General features: G+C 40.9%; 2 protein-coding genes across 4 annotated transcripts in view; one reads left to right on the forward strand and one right to left on the reverse strand.

Moving 5' to 3' along the window:
* Window positions 1-390: 390 nt before the first annotated feature.
* Window positions 391-11,260, forward strand: LOC310988981 (immunoglobulin superfamily member 21-like; the record flags this gene model as incomplete). Its single annotated transcript, XM_083975816.1, has 10 exons — window positions 391-448; window positions 5,666-5,778; window positions 6,098-6,219; window positions 6,641-6,759; window positions 8,017-8,132; window positions 8,773-9,265; window positions 9,930-10,030; window positions 10,477-10,669; window positions 10,772-10,801; window positions 11,178-11,260. The coding sequence occupies 10 exons, from the start codon at window positions 391-393 to the stop codon at window positions 11,258-11,260; spliced, it is 1,428 nt and encodes a 475-aa protein (XP_083831942.1).
* Window positions 11,261-12,048: 788 nt separating this feature from the next.
* vps13d (vacuolar protein sorting 13 homolog D) overlaps window positions 12,049-18,386 on the reverse strand; it is a 48,510-nt gene continuing 42,172 nt past the window's right edge. For all 3 annotated transcript variants that reach the window (XM_083976153.1, XM_083976155.1, XM_083976154.1), the window contains exons 62-69: window positions 18,169-18,317; window positions 17,619-17,753; window positions 16,559-16,726; window positions 16,038-16,170; window positions 15,453-15,648; window positions 14,121-14,252; window positions 13,786-14,026; window positions 12,049-12,840 (exon numbers count right to left, since the gene is read on the reverse strand). In XM_083976153.1, coding sequence (XP_083832279.1) covers window positions 12,709-12,840; window positions 13,786-14,026; window positions 14,121-14,252; window positions 15,453-15,648; window positions 16,038-16,170; window positions 16,559-16,726; window positions 17,619-17,753; window positions 18,169-18,317 — 1,286 coding nt within the window. In that variant the 3' untranslated portion in view covers window positions 12,049-12,708. The remainder of the gene's footprint in view (window positions 12,841-13,785; window positions 14,027-14,120; window positions 14,253-15,452; window positions 15,649-16,037; window positions 16,171-16,558; window positions 16,727-17,618; window positions 17,754-18,168; window positions 18,318-18,386) is intronic.

Raw genomic sequence — 18,386 nt, forward strand, 5'->3', positions numbered from 1 at the left:
AGCACATACATTAAGCATAAACAAGTATTTATAGTGCACGTGTTGTACATTTTTTTTTCTGTGTTTTGTCTATTTGCATGTCTCTTTTTAAGTTGCAGTCCATCACCCACCCATCCTCACCCAGACGAAAGTAAAACTGCAGTCACAGACAGACACAGAGGACGGAGAGAGAGAGAGAGAGAGAGAGAGAGAGAGAGAGAGAGAGAGAGAGAGAGAGAGAGAGAGAGAGAGAGAGAGAGAGAGAGAGACTGTAATCCTCTATCTATAAACCCGAGCAGCAGAGTGCAGCAGCATCAGTGTGAAGCATGGGAGATGAAATACTGCTGTTGTCCTCTGCCCGGATAATAACAGATGGATCATCCTTCGGTCTGAGTAGCACAACCCAGCAGGATGACAGGTCCTCTCACCCTCTGCTTCCTTCTCCTCCTTCTACTCAGTGTCACAGCTGGTAAGTGGACGACAAGTAGTTTCTGCAGGAGAAATAATAATTGTTGACAATCAATGACTGAGGTGTCATTGCTGATAAAAAAATAGTTTAGAACAACTTAAAAAGCTTTACAGAATAAATTAAAAACGGGTTTGTTTGCTTTTATGATGTAGTTTGTTTGGTTGTTTGTTTTATTTGTTTGTTTGATCTTATTGTCATTTCTGGCATTAGCCTGATATATACCATTGCTCTAAGTTTGTTTCAACTATTCTTTCATTCTTACTAAAAACAAGTTATTTTTAAATTTTTGAAATGGGTCGGTTTTTCTTTTTGTTGCTGCTCTGGTAAAATAATTGTCTATATATTTTCTCTCGGTATAATCGGTAAGATCATACAACACATCCATAGGGGGCAGCATTTCACCTCCTCCCCGCAGTCCAGTTAATAATATTATTATTCATGGAATAAAAATGTAGTTGTAGCATATGGAAGGGATGATAAAATCATCACAAATAAGGTTAATTACCAGGTAGGTTTTCATTTACAATTCTCATTTGTTGCAGTAAAAACTACACAATGACAATAAAAACTCAAAAAAGATGCTTAAATAAATGTATATAAATACAATGAAACCATCATGTGAAGTGTTGCAGGGTGTGCTTAAGGTATTAATCATGATGCAGTGATTATACAACAAGGTGTTACTGCAATGTGTCTGTTGATGACTGAAGAGGTCAGACGCTACAGAGCAGGTGCTGGTCCATCTCTGGCGATGTTCGGACTGCAATTCTATGTGATAAAGGACAATTTGTTCAGCTCATACAAGCTCTTTATATACAGTAAGTTGTGTTTTTTTTGTCTAAAATAAATAGTGAGGATAGATCGGAATGTTAAAAAATAAATATGATATACATACTAAGATAAATATGCTGACACACACGTGAGCACTAGCCTTTGAATATTATGAAATATAAACACAAGTACATGAAGGTGTACATACACAGTATGCAACCAATAAACCATACAGAGTAGTACAAATATTTACATGCCAAGAGTTGTCTTCAGTGGTGGAAAGCCACACCAAGAGGTATATATTTATTTATTTTGCATTTTACTTGTTTTCTTTGCGGTTGAACATGGTTTCCTGTCAGCAGTGGCCTTTTGGAATAAAGATGGTGATGCTATTCTTGGAGCTTCATCTTCTTTGCATTGTTGTGATACTTGTCTGTAGCTGCAGCTAACTTTATACAATGGATGAAGTGTGTCTCTGTACTGAGGGCAGACCAGTAGTGGTAACCAAGTGGTATTACGACCAACGTGTGAGGGCTAGCTAGTTTACTGTGGTTGGCATTCTGTCCTCTCCTGGCCTTCAACTCTGTCATGGTAACCTCCATCATCGTTGCTAATGCACAGTCCATCTAACTTAATTTCAGTATGAATTCAGAGACATGTGATTATTGGCGTTTACAGATATGTCTTTTGAGAGATGCTGGTGTCACGGGCAAATCACAGGATGAAGGGGTGTGTCTGTGCGTAAATGAGTGTCATTCTCAGAGAGAAACTTTGCACTAAGCATGTTGAAAAGCTAAACCAAAAAACCTTCATCAAGGCACAGACAGAAGAATGTTATTAGAAACCTATTTCGATAACAAGCTTAATTTTAACCGCTACCCTGAGGCACTGAGTAAAAGAGGCCAGCAACGTCTTTCTTGCTTGAGAAAACTGGCAAAGTTTCATGTTGATGATATAAATACTTTTTAATCCCTAGAGCTGTTTCTCTTTTGAATTCAGATCTTGGTAGAGCCAAACTTGATCACTGAGGCTACTCACTGGTCATTCTGGTTTCCTGTTGACTATATTGTACAGTGATGATGATGTTGATGTTGATAATGGAAATTATGATGATTTTTTGTTTTTGGTTGTAGTTGACCGCATACCACAGTTAAATGTTGATCTTGTAATCATCCATCCGTCTTTACCCTTTGTTTACCCCTGGTGCTGATAACCATGCACTTTGCACAGTCATTTCTTAACACTGTGATGGCTGTATTGGCCGTTGTTGTTTTGGTCCAGTGTTCTGTACATTTTATTTTGTTTTATTTTACTTGCTGCATAGCCAATTGCCCTACAGGGACACAGTTGAAAGTTGAAACAGTGAATTCAGTGAATGTCTGGTTGCATGCTGTGACAGCATGTGGCAACTGTTTGCAGCAGCTATGACTTTTACCAGACTTGTTGCTTTCAACAATTTTTCTGAAGCTGATACACTGGTGTACTACATGGGAGGCTATAGCTTCAATCATTTATTCTAAAGAAAAATGTGATTTGTGAACAAGCTGAGTCAAAGAAAACAGTACAGCCTTCCCAGAACAGTGGACTCATTCATCACAGTGCTTTAGGCACTGAGGGAAAACTGTGAATATGGGGAACCATACAATGAATTTTATTGGTGGTGAGTCTTAAAGATTCATCACTGTCAGAGAGACTGCAACTTGACCTCCCCATCACAATACAGTCAGAGGAAAATAAAATGACAACACACTAATTTGAGAGAGCTAGCTGGTAAAGCAGCCATGCATGTTGTTCATGATTTGGCACAAAAGCCATGCTGCAATTACTGTTTGTTTGACAATGTTTTGATTTGTGATTATGATTATAATACAAGTATATCGTGAATATACTTGATTGGATAAGAAAAATGCACAAATTAACAAGTTGTCAAAATGCAAATAAAACGTTGGGTTGAAATGGTAATGGTGAAATATACAGTAATAAAAAATAATGGCAATAATTAAACAACATTAATGTAGTCATTACATCATGGCCTTCAGAGGGACTTTATTTTTAATTGTCCTCTCCTGTAACTGAAGTTTAATTGATTAATCCACATTAATCCACATTATTTGCTTCAGTTGATTTTTGGTTGGGGAGGTTTTATAATTTCTCCCAACCCTTTTAAATACATAATGACTCTATTTTAATTTCTCTTGTGTAATCTTTTAAAATCCCACCCTTTCTGAACAAAAGGCTTTCGTCTCTGAGCTGTAACCTTGCTTTGGTTAGACAAGTAAACTGAAATTATTAACGTTATCTTATAACAATATGTATTTATATTTCACCTTGCCACCCTTTAAATACATACACCAACACAAGACATGGAATATCACAGACATTACAATACACAATACTACAAGGCTAACTGTTGAATTCTTTTCTCTGTTTATCACACAAAGTAGGGCAAAAGCAGCTGTAGTCTAAAACCAAATCTAAGCTGAGCAGGGACAGTAATATCACTCCTCAATATCTCATTCCACTAACCTTAATCTCATTCTGAAATATGCTTTCCCTCAGTTAAATGATTGCTTTCTGTTGTTTACACTGGACATTATGAATCAGTTATCATGTGTGACTACTGTTTCTTTTATTTATTTAGCATTTCAGTGTTATTCTGATATGTGTTAATCTCTCTACTACCTTGTGTGTTTATGTGTGTGAGTGTGCATGCACATGTGTGTATGTGTGAGAGAGATAGAGAGAGAGAGAGAGAGAGAGAGAGAGAGAGAGCTTGTGTGTGTGTGTGTGTGTGTGTGTGTGTGTGTGTGTGTGTGTGTGTGTGTGTGTGTGTGTGTGTGTGTGTGTGTGTGTGTGTGTGTGTGTGTGTGTGTGTGTTTGTTTGTGTGGAGAGAGGCCAGAGCTTGGCAAATGGCTTGCTCTTTAGATGAAAAGCTGGAGGGAGGATTAAGAGGAAAAACATGGGAAAATAATCTGTAGGCTGTCTGACGTCATGCAGCACAGGCCAGTATTGTGGAGGTGAGACTGGCTGTGGTGTTAGAGGGCATCAGAGTGCCTCTCAGTACCAGCAGGCTGCAACTCTGCAAGGTGCCTTTGATCCTAGTCCACATGTCAGAGGGAAGCTGTCCAGCTCCTGGAAAATAATTCAGCCCACATTGACTACAGTACATGCATGCTGTAAAGATGACACCAGGTCAGGTTTGTAGTTGGTATTTTACATGTAAAGGGTGAAAAACAAATGAACTGTGTCTGAATTCTTTAAGTAAAAAACCACATTTAACTAAATATGAAATTCATGTAACAACTGGAACCTTATATAACAACATATTAAGTGATGCTGGGGTGGCATGGTTGTACAGTGATTAGGACTTTCACCACATTACACCACACAAGGTTGTATATTTTTGCATTTTCTTTTCTTCTCATATGCAAAATGTTGAAAAGCATCTGAGTATACATCAATTTATGGTATTTAAAACCTATTTGATATTAGATATGATATTCGAATTGAGGTAGAATACATGCTCAGTATTTAAATGTATTGCATGACGTCTAAAATTATCAAAGCAAATGTATCTATCCGTGTCCAACATATTTCTATATGTCAAAATGTGTTTCACCTGTGTTATTACGTAATTGTATGTACCTACATTTGCATTAACCCATTTAATCCCCCCTGGTGCAGCAGCATTTAAATCTCAGACCCATATAAATACTGTTGCTCCTAGGGATTATCTAAGCTGTGAGTTGTGTGAACTGTCTGTGTGTTATTAGACTGGATGGGGATGGGGTCATATGGTGGCCCAGAGGGCAGTGTAAAAAAAAAAAAAAATGCACGTAAAGACATAAAGAAAAAAATCCTCATCAGTTTGATGACATATGTGCAGTGGAGAAAAAAAGGTCCAGTCGTGAACTTTAATGTTAGTTAACATTTATAATATAATAATAAGTGCATCTTGGTGCTGGTAAAAAACCTAAGGTTGTGCTACTACCATTATTTGCTGTGCCCATCGCAGTGGCAATGGGTGCGAAACCAACCTACAGCCCTTCGCTTGCTGCATGTCATGCTCACTCTGTACCATCCTGTCTAAATATCCATAGACCATGCAGTGTCTATGAAATTCAGTTGAGTCAACTTTTATTACATTATTAAAAGATGCACACAAATTAAACACTGCTATATCACCGGGTGACACAAAGTTGAGACTGTCAGCGCATTCATAACTCTCAGTCTCTCTAACTTGGGGTTTCTCATAACCTCAAATAAATAAACCTTGTGAGGATTTGTATTTTTGTGTTTGAAATGTATTTTAAAAATGTTTAATGACATGGCAGGTTACTGTGTAAAATAAAAGAGAACATATTGTATATCACATCTCTCATGTTGAATCATTTAGGTAAAATGTAATGTGATTTTCACGTTTTCCATTTTTGTCTCTTTGACAGCGTATTTAACTGTTTCCATTGAGCCACTTCCTCCCATTGTGATTGGAGACACAGTCACACTCAAGTGCAACTTTCAGACAGATGGCAACCTCCGAGAGATTGTGTGGTTTCAGGTGAACACAGAGGTGAACTTAATACAAATGGTTCACAACAGAAGGCCGTCCTTCCGTTGTGAACCATTTAACCTATTTCAATCAAGAGAAACTGCATAATGTAGAAGAATAATATCAGGCCCAAACTGACAGCATCTGCCACTCCGTTTGTTTTCTGTTACTATTAATGCCATGAGTAAGAGCGACAAATAAAATCTTTGTTCTGGCTCCTACTTCTGAAAGCAACGCATGACCTAGCGCTGAAATGATCTTAAACTATCTTGAAATTATCTGAATCGACCACACAGATTGCAACACTTATGTACTCTCACTCTCTCAGGTGACTGAGGGAGGCGGCGTCAAGCAGAAAATCTTCACCTATGATGCCATGTACAACACTACCTACTCCCACACGGAGGACATCCACAGACACGATGACCTGGTCTACCAGTCGACTGTACGGTAAGGCAAACCACTACAACTGTACAACATGTGTTAGGTTCAGTTATTCTTCTTACCCTTAACGAACTGGAGCCAATGGGTGGTCAGAGATCTTGACTGGTCAGTGCTGATACTGTACATACACACAAACAACCACCTAGGCTTATATTAACTTTGAGCCAACCTAACCTGCATGTCTATGGACTGTGGAAGAAAGCCAGTGTGGGGAGGAGATCATGTCCCTGCCAGCCAGCAGGTTTGAACCCAGTGATGTGAAACTCTAATTACAGCATCATGCTGTCCTCAACCCTGTAAAGGACATACAAGTTGGATGGACATTCAAACCTGCCATCTTAAGACATTTTTTTTAAACCATTTTTCTTGCCTCCACTTGTGAGGAAAGTGAGAAACATAACTAAAAACTGTTGTTGTGTATGATCAGGCTTCCTGAAGTCCAGATGGTGGATGACGGTCTGTATGAGTGCCATGTGGGGATTTATGACAAGAGCTCCAAAGACAAAGTGATTCTGGCCTCGGGCAGCATCATGCTCACTGTCATAGGTATGTGTTGATGTGTTCATTTTGAATAGGCTACCCTATCTTTATAGGAAAAGTACGAGCATCACCAAACCACTGAGATCTCTATGATAAACAACCTAAATGTCGTTGAGATCTTTTTTGAAGTGAGTATTCGCACATCCATGTATTTTCTGTTGCAGGTGCAGAGGTCAGTGTAGCTTACGGTCTGTGGAAAAGGAGAAACTCGCACACTGCTTCTTGCTTGGTATCACCATTTAATGATTCACTGACGTTTCGGTCGTAAGACTTTCCTCAGAGTGTTGTAGACTCAGTAACTCTGAGGAAGGTCAGACTGTAGACTTCGAGTAGTAACATGCACAATATGTCTGGGAGAAGTTGGGTGTACTGTAGCTCTTGTGTTCAGATCATTCAAAAAACGTTTGAAAAATACTGGCAATTCTGGATATTTCAATTTCTTTTCAAAACTATTAGAAATTCAGGAATTACTAATCTTGGCATCAATTTAATTATTTCTATTTAAATTTTGTGAGTGGCTGCACCTATTGCATTAGGATTCTCAAATACCCACATTTTCATATCCTCTTCGGACCCAGGTCTAAATGAAGGACGTGTGACACCATGCCACAGTGTATTCTGGTACAATACACTGTGGCCAATAGGCTGCATGTTAGGTTCAGTTGTTATAATTAGCTGTGGTCCAGAATACGTTGACTTTTAATCAGCTGCCTCACATCTTGCATTACAGTCACTCTTTAGTCAATCACTCATGTGGCAAAACCATAAACCATTTTCACCTTACACAGAAGTTGCAGATCTCGTCATCCTTTTGTATAACTCAGAAACCTATTTTCTCTTACTAAAACACACTGTGCACTGTAAAGCACTTGCATAATGGTATTTTTTATAACATAATTACAGTTGTCTTTGTCTTTGCTTAAACACAAAAACTGTCTACACTTTACTCTAATCAGACCAACATGAACCAGGCCAGTGCTCAGGGGATGCACTTATCTAATACTTTTAACTCTTTGAACTGAATGTCACAATAAGGTCACAGTCACAATCACTATAGATCATACTCTGTTACTGAGCTGTACATATTCAATTTAGTTGCTGTGTTAAAGATATGACACCAGTGCTGTAATTGTGCATCACTTTGCATGGTACACGTACATCATGTGTCTATACTTTTGCAGAAAATGTGACAATGAAATCTGTAGCTTGTGTCTAACTGGTGTAAGATTGTTTAGTGTTTCTTATTTTCTATTTTCCCTGCAGTTCCTCCAAAGTCCATCTCTGTGGTGGCAGCCAACAGCCCGGCTCCTTTCAGCCGCTATGAAGCCCAGAACTTCACTCTGGTTTGCATTGTTACAGGAGCAAAGCCAGCTCCCATGGTGAGACGGAGCCTCTTGCTCTGAAATCCTGTGAAAGACAATGCTTTAATGTTGCAGGATTGGAAGCAATATTGGAAGTGAAGTGTTTAGTGGTCACAGAAAACATGTCCTTGCTTCATGCTTTGCTACAGTGGATTGAAAGCTTCAAATGAAAAAAGCTATTTACAGCCATACCCTTGGTGACCTCTTTGGGAAATGTATTTCATTAATATTGGATGGGGGTGGGGGTGGGGGGATTACAGGACAGCTGCTTATGTGATAAAGTAAAAGTCCAGAAAAGAAGAGTTTTACATGTCTTGACTGCGGCAGATGAAATTTCAGATTTTTGGTGTGTTTCTCTTCTGATCTACCGTCTCTGCCTTACCCTGGGCTATTGTCCATCCATCCATATGTGTATTAGCTATACTGCAGTGCTTATCCATGCAGGTTTTCTCTCGCCAGTCTATTGACAATTCAGAGTCCTGGGATATTGTAGTTCCTGCAGGTGGTTGACTGACAAACACGTATACAGTATGTATAGCTAGAGTGAGGTCTCTATACTTATTTTAGGTAGATTTAATATCAAGTGTGAAAATGACTAACAAGATACAAGAACAATCAACAATCAATGCTGTTCTTCACCCGTCTTTGCTTCTGTCAGGTATACTTCAAGCGCGATGGTGAACTTATTGATGTGGTGCCAACTCCCCAGTCTTCTTCCATAATGGGATACCAAAGCCATGCGGGCCTCCGGAGTGCCAAGCCTCTCAGCAGTCGAGACCTTGATGACACCAAGATTCGCAAGTCAGCGTCCAAGCTGGAAGATGACGGGAAGCTGGCTCGGCTTGGCCAAGATGGGCCCGGTGTCCCCGACCAGGTCCGAGAGCAGAGATCCAAGTCTGAGCCTAAGCCTAAACCAACCACTGAGGTGATACCTGAGACTGTGGTTAGCCGGGAGTTTCCCCGTTGGGTCCAGAGCAGCGACCCACTCTACTACTTCCAGCACCGGCAGAAGGCAACAGGAGACGGCACCATGGAGGTGAGGGCCCTGCTGACCTGGAGCCTCAACCCCCAGCTGGACAACGAGGCTCTGTTCAGCTGTGAGGTCAACCACCCGGCTCTGTCCATGCCCATGCAGGCTGAGGTCACGCTGGGTGAGTCATGATGCACCGACACACTGAGTTAACTAGATCACAACTCGATGTGAATGCAAAGAAGAATCCTCTCTAAATCAAGTACTCTGATCACGCAGTAATGAAATTATTGCAGAGGTGAACCACTGAGTGTCTGACTCCCCTGGGAGGGTGTCTGATATCAAATTTTGTTATAAATATAAATGAAGACCTGGGCCTGGAATAAGATTTAGGAAATATATATCATAGTGCCCCATTTAAACATGGGGTTATTACCCATAAATTGTGGTTTACACACTACAATAAATTATTAAACTCTCTGTTTTGTAGCTGCTTTGAGAGGCTGTGTGAGCTGAAGTGTTGGTGAATCACAGATTATTTCATTTTGAAGCAGTTTTGCTTTTAGAGAGAGGAAAGTCAGAGAGAGAGAGAGAGAGAGAGAGAGAGAGAGAGAGAGAGAGAGAGAGAGAGAGAGAGAGAGAGAGAGAGAGAGAGAGAGGTGACGACATGCAGGCCATGTGTCATGCAGGAACCTGAAGGTACTGTAGGACTAAGTCGTTGTGGTACACGCTGTACTACATGACCCACTGAACCACCGGGGCCTGAATCCCTGATTTTTAAAGGGAAACTGCTGTTTCTGTTTCTGGTTTTAATCCCCTGTCTGTTATGTTACCACTGCTACCAGCTGCTCCTAGGGGACCCAAGCTGTCTATGAGCCCCAGCAGGGCCAAGGTGGGAGACACAGTGCGGATCACTGTCCAAGGCTTCCAGCTGGGACCTTCTGCAGTGAGTTCCCAACGCAGTGGATCTTTGAATAGAAAGAGCTCTAGTCTAGATGTCCCCAAAGTCTATTTGCATCAATCACAAACCAGACTCCTTTATAGTTACATCACTATCAGCCCATCAACACAAGAAAGAAGAACCAGATCAAATCTGAGAAATGATAATATAAAGGATTAAAGTAAAACAAGTGAGTAAAACAAGTGATTGCTGTTGACTAAGAATGTATTCTTAGCAATTCTTGCCTGGTAAAATAAAGGTTTACTACTACTACTACTACTACTGACTGGTAGCGCAGATACAGCCAGAATAAAATGACCGATAGATATTATGTAATAGATGGTTTGAAGTTTAATAATCAAAAAGTTAGTGTTGCTACTTATAATTATATTTGAACAAGTGTAAGAAAACGACGACTTACCTGTGTATGACGTGTGTGTGTGTGTCTACAGAACGAGGTCTTCCCTGAGCCCATGTACACCTGGACCAGGGTTGGAGGACATCTGCTGGACGGCAGAGAGGAGCACAACGGCCGGGAGCTCGTTCTGGACAGAGTCCCTGCCGAGCTCAATGGCTCCATGTTTCGGTGCACAGCCCAGAATCCTCTTGGCTCCACTGACACCCACACTCGCCTCATCGTGTTTGGTGGGTCTGTAGTGGGAGGATTTTATCTAATTATTCATCATTTAGTATATCAGAAGTATACTCACAGTAAATGTATGTTTTTTATTTTGTGTGATTTCACAGAAAACCCAAGACTGAAGAAACATTTTATTGGTAGGTCCTGCACTCAGGCAAACCTTTTCAAATTATACTACCCATAGTAGCAAATACGCCCATTTGTAAAGCTGCTATCCTTGATTAGTTTTTATTTTAATACAGCATCTTTTAAATGAATAACTACAGAGATTTGAAAACATTCTTTGATCTTATAAAGATGAAAAATAGTGTTACTTTAAACTACAGTCCTCAAATTAGTAGCACACAGTCATCATTGGTTTGGTCCTGCATGATGACATTAATAATTCAGAATGTAAATTTATACTGTAACGGTGTAAGTTGTTTTGTCAGTTAATATCAACGTCACAGTCATGGTCTAATCATTTGGACAACAGCAGTGCTCTGTAACGCAGGCTGCCTTGTTTGTGTGCAGCTATTGATGCAGCGGTCAGCTGGCACTCCCTCACCTTATCCTCCACGGCCCTGCTGCTGATCTTCACCTGCGAGCTGACGTGACCTGTGGCTCTGCTGCAACTCCACCCAAACCCCACCCTCCCCACGAGAGGCCCCCATGGAAACCCTACGCCCAGCTGTTTACAGCAACACCTGGCACAGCTGGGACAACAGACCTGCAGCAGGACCCTGAGAGACACTGACACTGACACAGAACAGCTGCTGTACAACGCATTGTCACGCTGTGAGAAACTTGGTCACACTCTGACCGATTATGGCTATGTATGAAGCTCTACCTGTATCATACTAGTGCATACTTATCCTGGATGCAGTGTGGTGTCACCTACCAGTGAGTGAGTGCAAGGTTCACACCAGATCCCAGGTGTAATCCCACTGAAGAACAGTGGTCCAATCACATCCAGCAGACTGGCCAAAGACATTTTTAAATCCCATTGCTTGACTTTGCTCCCCTTGCTCAAAAAATGTTTATGATCCTTAATATGTAGAGAGCAGACAGAGCCATGTGAAAGTGTTTGGGGAGCTTGTGATGTCCTAGTCTGTAGTGGGTGAAGTTTAAGATAAAGTTTTCAAAAATGAGCTTTTATTTTGCGTTGCAGCTGCTCACTAAGTTACGTCCCAGACAAACCAAACTCAGTATTTGCTCTTCTTCCACAGACTCGCAAAGTCTGCAAGAAAAATGATTATTTTGTTTTTCTCTTATTTATTTCTGTATCATTTAGACCTCCAATATAAAAAATAAATATGGAAAAACATACAGTATGTGCGTACACACACACACACTCTTGGAAATAATAGGTCTGACACGATGAGTACTTAGATGTGGTGCTTTATTTAAAGCAGTGTCTAGTGAACATTATTTTACAGAATCACACATTGAGGCCTGTCCTGAACACCCCTCCTCCTAGCATGCAACTCAAATTCAGCTCAAGAAAATCTCATCTGACACCAAACCAAAACCTGAAGCCCCGACTATTAACAAGCAACTCTTCAACAAGTTGTGTAGAATTAAGAGAGAAGTGTGGTTAGAGGGCAGTCGAGGAGGAGACCTTTGTTAAGAAAGATCTGCAGGCTCCATTAGAGACCTTCACACTGCAGGTCTTTGATTGAAAAAGGCAGAGATAGTGAGCGACAGCTCCAGAGGTCTACGTTTATCACAATCAGTCCAGTATACTTTAGTGTTGGTGTATAGCTCTATTTACATTTCTGTCTATTCACAAAATATAGAACAGCTCTAGGATGTGTACACCTGCAGTTAAAGTGTTTTTACATATACACAATCAAACTAACTCTGCCTTGCATATATTACTCATGTAATGTACATATGTGCTTTGTCAAACAACAGGCCATGTTAGCAAACAATGTGCATGGTTGCTTGACTATTCCCTTTATTGCAGCTTGTCAAACACTTAAAAAACAGAAGCCTACAAAATTCAATAAAAGCCATTTCCCACTCAGGGTTTAAGAAATGTTAGAATCCTTCATACGGATGATCAGGCCTCGAGTAGTAAGTAGTCCTCATTCTCACTGGCAGGAAGCATCAGCTGCTGCTCGTAGTACAGACTCTTGGCATAGTTGATTTCTTGAGAGATTTTAATGGCAAGACTCTCACTCTTCACATGGACCTGTGGAGAAGATTGTCACGTTAATTCTTGAAACTGACTGACTGACGACAGGAGAAGAAGCTGACTCTAGGTGCTTAAGTGAAAGGTCTCTGAATGTAGAAATAAGAGCCTTTGTTCTTACTGTTTTTTAAAATCCCGCTTCTCACTGCGTCCTGCCTGACCACAATGTCTATAACTAGGGGTCAACTGTGTTTACATACAGATGGTGCCCCCTCCTTTGGCTCAACCATATAACTGCCCCCTGCCCTTCACTCTAGATCAGTCTGTTGACTGTGTCAGGTTTACTGTGCTCTGGAGTGCCAATAAACTCACACCACTACAACAAACTTTGAAACTAAGGACTTGAGTAAATGTGCTTCAACAGTTGGCGATGATGAAGAGGTCTGGAGCCAAGCACCACACACACATCTACATCCAGACGTCAGTTTATTAGGAACACAAAATTAAAGCTAATTTAGTCTAACAGTTTTAAGGACTAAAAAATCAAATCAGATGCAGGAAAAGTTGAACATGAGTCAAACCAATAAAATCAGACATGGGTGGAGTTAAATGTCTGTTCTATAGGCTGCAACTTATGATCAATGCAAAAGGAAAAGCTGGTGCAGCTTTCCATTGCTGGAAGAGCTCGGGGCAACAAAGAGAAGCTGTTTGATGCCAAGCCTGCAACTTTTCTACATACTGGTGAGTAACTTCTAAGAGAACTGAGAAAAATTACAAGTGTTCACACGAGGAGATCAGGCAGAATTGAAAGTTGACTGGATCTCTATGTTTTTGAGGAGATGTTCAGTTTCACCTATAGTTTCTGGTTAATTGTTTCTTACATATGTTTTTTTTTTTTTTTTTTTATCTCTCTGACTGTTGAGTATTCTTCATGGAGAGAGGGTACTTTAGGAACATGATGAAACAATGAGGCTGTCAAAGAAAGATCAGTCAGATGGGTCTCACCATTGGTTTCTGGTGGGAGGGGCCAGGCATGGCCACACCGCTGCTGGTGCTCTCTGCCTTCTTGGTGAGCTGCACGTAAACCTTTCCATGATCCTTGGAGACCAGGCAGTGGTAGAGGTCGTCGTATTTGACTTCCAAGAAGATGGCCTCCCGGTCCACATAATCCCCTGGCTTCAGGAAGTAGACCACTTTTGAGGAAATGAGGACGCAGTAGCTGTCTATGGGCTCGACGGCGATGAAGCTGGTGTGAGAAATGGAGAGAAAGCAACTCTTGTCTGATGGAACTGCAGGTAATAAGTGTATTAAACACATCCCATGAAATAAGTGAGACTTACAACTCAGAGTGGATGTTGTCAGTGAGGCGGAAGAGTTGCTCCTGACCATCGGCTTGTGTGGCAGAGTATCGAGGAAGAAGACCCTGGGGTCCTTTACAGCAGCGAGGTTTCCTGACCTTCTGCACACCGAGCCTGAACAATGCAACAAAAAACACACAACTCACAACACTGTTCACGCAGGAATTCACAGAACTGTCATGGCATTTTTGTCTTGGGTGTTTTCTGTTCTCAGTGCTGAAAGGATGAGTTTGTAGTTGTACAGTAGATGATTATGTTTCTTTGCACTTGGTGACAAGGACTGTGCTGAAATGTATAATAATACACTTTAATATATAAATTATATCTATATATATGACTCTGCAGGATGTTCGTTGTCAGTGTGTGTGATATTTCCACCACTGCTCAGTGGAGTGGTGAGCTGAGCTTGACTAAATTATTGTGGATCCCAGATGGAGGCTGAGCTGTGTTTGCCACAGCGGCCTTGGCTCAGGTCCAGTTTGGGCCCTCTGCTCAACATCTTCTTTCCCTCACTCCAATTATTCAATCATTCTCTCTCACTATCATTGTGATTAAAAGTCTCAGTCTGTTGTTTACGTGTTGGGTGATTTGATTTCATCAGAGGATGTCACAGTTATAAAGTCAGTATTTGACCATAGGCGGTACACAACACATAATAGGTTTTGACCTAGTCTTGTTGCTCTTAGGGCAACTTGTCCTCTTTTGCACTCGTGTTTCCAAAATCATTGGTGTCCTGCCCCCCAACATGACTCATTACTCACATGGCGCTCACTAGAGCTTATGACCCCAAACTCCCCTCGATCCATTTATTTCTCTTCGTATCTGGTCGCAGGCACAGGACACTTGTGGAAGGGATATTTTAACAGAGGGTTTCTTCCACCCTGCTATAACAATGCTAAATTCCATAGATCAATAACACATTGTATATTCAGCAGAAACGTATTTATGTTCTACGTTGTGTGCAAATGTATCTATAGTCTGGAAGGATGGATAAACCACAGGCTGTGGAAACTAATTTTACCTTTGTGGGTAATAGATTGCTTCTAACTGCTGTACTACTTCTGTAGTTGTGTTTTGGCACTAAAACACTCCCAGGCACACTCCATCCTGAAGTCCAGTATCAGATGATAATGACCTGAGCTTTGCATACGGCAAAAAAGTCTTAACGCTAATCAAATACAGTTATGACTGAACAGGTTTGTTACTTTTAATATCCATTATTCTGCAGAAAATTCCGAACCCCATGTTTTCTCAGAAGTGAAGATATTTTTTCAGATGCTCACATCACACAGGCAACAGACTTAATTAACCCACCTGTGGTTACTGAGACTGGCCATGTCCCGCACTGTCTGTGCTGTCTCCGAGGCAAAGTCCAGAGCTCCGGCCACCGGTTTGGTCACAGTTCCGACCAGACCTTTACCTAACCCTGAGAAGAAGCCGCTGACTCCGCCCTCTGTCTTCACCCCTTCCACTGTGGAAGTGATGATGCTTGTCATGCCTCCGATGATACCTGGGGAGCAGGAGTATGGGCAAAAGGACATGAAAACTTGCAGAGACGGCACAAGAGAAAGACTGGGATTTACAGTGGAATATTTGCAAATATTACAACAATAACAGTACGAAAAACTATTTCAATCCAATTCCATTAGTGTCCAAGGAGAACACCCAACACTCACTCAACTCTTTCAAGAAAACCACGTGCACACAAGTCATCTTAGGGTAAATATTATATTTTTAGAGGCCTTTTCTTATATTTTGCCATCTTTTCTAAGCTCCTCAAAATTGAGACTTTTAAGTGTTTAGGAGGCTTCAAGTGTTAATGGAGAAACTCCATGAACAGTTCTCTTGGCCACAAGGTGTAGCTGTGATCAGAGAAAAATAAATATTTCCTGACTGTACCATGAGCCAGTCCATGAATCCCTGCAACCAGGTGCTCTCCACTGGTGGCTCCGTGGTATCTGATGTACTCCCGTTCACTCTGGTGCCGGTTATCCATCGTCTTCCCTAGACCGTCGGATAAAGTCCCTGCAAACTGACACACAGAGAACAGTAGGATGTTTACAATAAATGGCAACTGGAATGATTTGGTGGAAGAATTTCAATTTCTATTATGTCATCAGGAGACAACAAAGAGCCGAAACCGGCTGACACAATGCAAATACAAGACAATTATCATCATCATCGTTTTACTTCCTCAATTTCACACAGTGAACATACAGTTGGACATACAGTATACTTGGTTTTGACCTAGTTTTGTTACAGGTACATGTTAATGTGTATAATGTTGTAAACAGACAAGCAATTGATGATACATTTTTGTGATGTGTCTGTGTGAAGAAAAAAATGCTGTAAAATATACTGAACAAACACTACGAATAGTACCCAAAGAGTGTGTTATACACAGCTGAGTCGAGATGTACCTTGGCAGCAGAGTTGGACACACCATGGGTCACGTTCCGTATGAGACCACCCACGTTGCCGTACTTGATGAGCTCAGACACACCCTCGGTGACGTCATTGAGGAGGCCCATTGGATTTCCGAGGAAGTCCACGGAGCCCAGGATCTGAGCTGCCTGGCTCATTAACTCCTACAGACAAGAAACGACACACAACACACACAATATGATCAGACAGTGACACACAGTATCTGTCCATGTAGCAGCTCATTTTTATTACAACAATTTAAAATAATACTATTGTAACTAACTATGCACCCATATCTTCAGTTGTTGCTATAATCTTTGCCAAAAAGCAGTTTCTTTAATTTGATCAGCAAACAATCAGGGAATAAACCCTGAGCTCATCTTTGGCCACACACGTCCACATGTACTGTACGTGTGGAGGACGGGTCATGTGATGCAGTGCTCTTTCAATCTAATTCTTGGTTTAATAGTCGTTACAGGTGCTGGCAGTTTGTTTGGGTCAGTGTGCTGTTGAAAAGCAAATGATGGTCCCCCGGCTTGGATTTTTTGGGCCTGAACTAAGCTCTGGTTCCATTAAGCACAAAGCAGATGGGATGGCATTAAGCAGCTGAATGCGGTGGTAGTGATGCTGGTTAAGTGTGTTTTCAAATTTGAATAAATTACCTCAAGCGTCACCAGCAAAGCTCCCCCCAATTCTTGATATTATATGATTGGCATAGTTGATCAATAATGCTATTTGCTGTGTACCCACACTTAAAGAAAAAATTCAGAGTGTGATGGTGTGTTGAAGCTTTTGACTGGTATTATAAATCAGATATATTCACATAGTGAAAGACAATTTAACTCCCAAAAGAAAGGGTCGGGCAGTGTTTCCTAGGATTTGTTTAAGTAGTGGCGGTGACCATTTCAAAATTCAAAAAAGAAAGAAAGAAATGAACTGATGATTGTAGTATGTGCAAAAGTTTGGCCACTCTAAGTCAGGACTTAATAACTAATTCACTCGCATGTATCATAGCCTGTATTAATGAGGCTTTATATCAGTGCGAGCTCCTCTCACCTCTCTGAAGTGCTTAAGGATGTCGTTTATGATGATCTCCTGGGTCTCATAGGGGTGCACCCTAGTGAACGGGTACATGTTGATGACAGCATCTTCAAAGCGAACCAGAGGAAAGCCTAGAGTGCCTTTCAGAGCCTATAGTGAAAAAAAAGACAATTAAAGCAGCCATGTGACATATGAAAGCAAAGAGGCAGACGCAACAGGAAGTAACAATGTGATGGACAAAACTGGACACTGTTGTTAACGTTAAAATGTTCACTTCATCTAAGGTTGATTTTTAACTATGGCTGAACCATCTACACGTTAAAAGATAAGAAAATTATTCTAATTCAAATCATATTCTATTATACAACTGCAGAACAGAAGAAAACGCAGTAATCAGTAGTTAAGTTTCAGCTCTCAAATGTGCGTAAGTATGCTCCTGACTGTCACTGTGCGTAGATTTTGTTCTAAGCTATGAACAAATCCTGGATAAGAAAACATTCATGAATGAAAATCTGATTGAATCCAACCAAAGGAAGATGATTAGATGATTGTGTTGCTGGGTTACCTTGAGATCAGGAGGCAGCTTGTGAGAGGTGAAGACGCTCAGTTTGACCTGAGGGAGGCTGATCTTCAGGTTCTCAAAGTAATAACGTTTGGGTGGTCCTGCATCTTCACTAGACTTCTCATGCAGGTTTTCATCCAATTTCTCAAGTTCTGCAATAAAATATGATTTATAGTATTACTTTAAAGAGGAACTATGCAAGTCTGGTCGCTTTTCCGCTG

Source organism: Trachurus trachurus, assembly GCF_905171665.1.
Source record: "Trachurus trachurus genome assembly, chromosome: 7".
Lineage (NCBI taxonomy): Eukaryota > Metazoa > Chordata > Actinopteri > Carangiformes > Carangidae > Trachurus > Trachurus trachurus.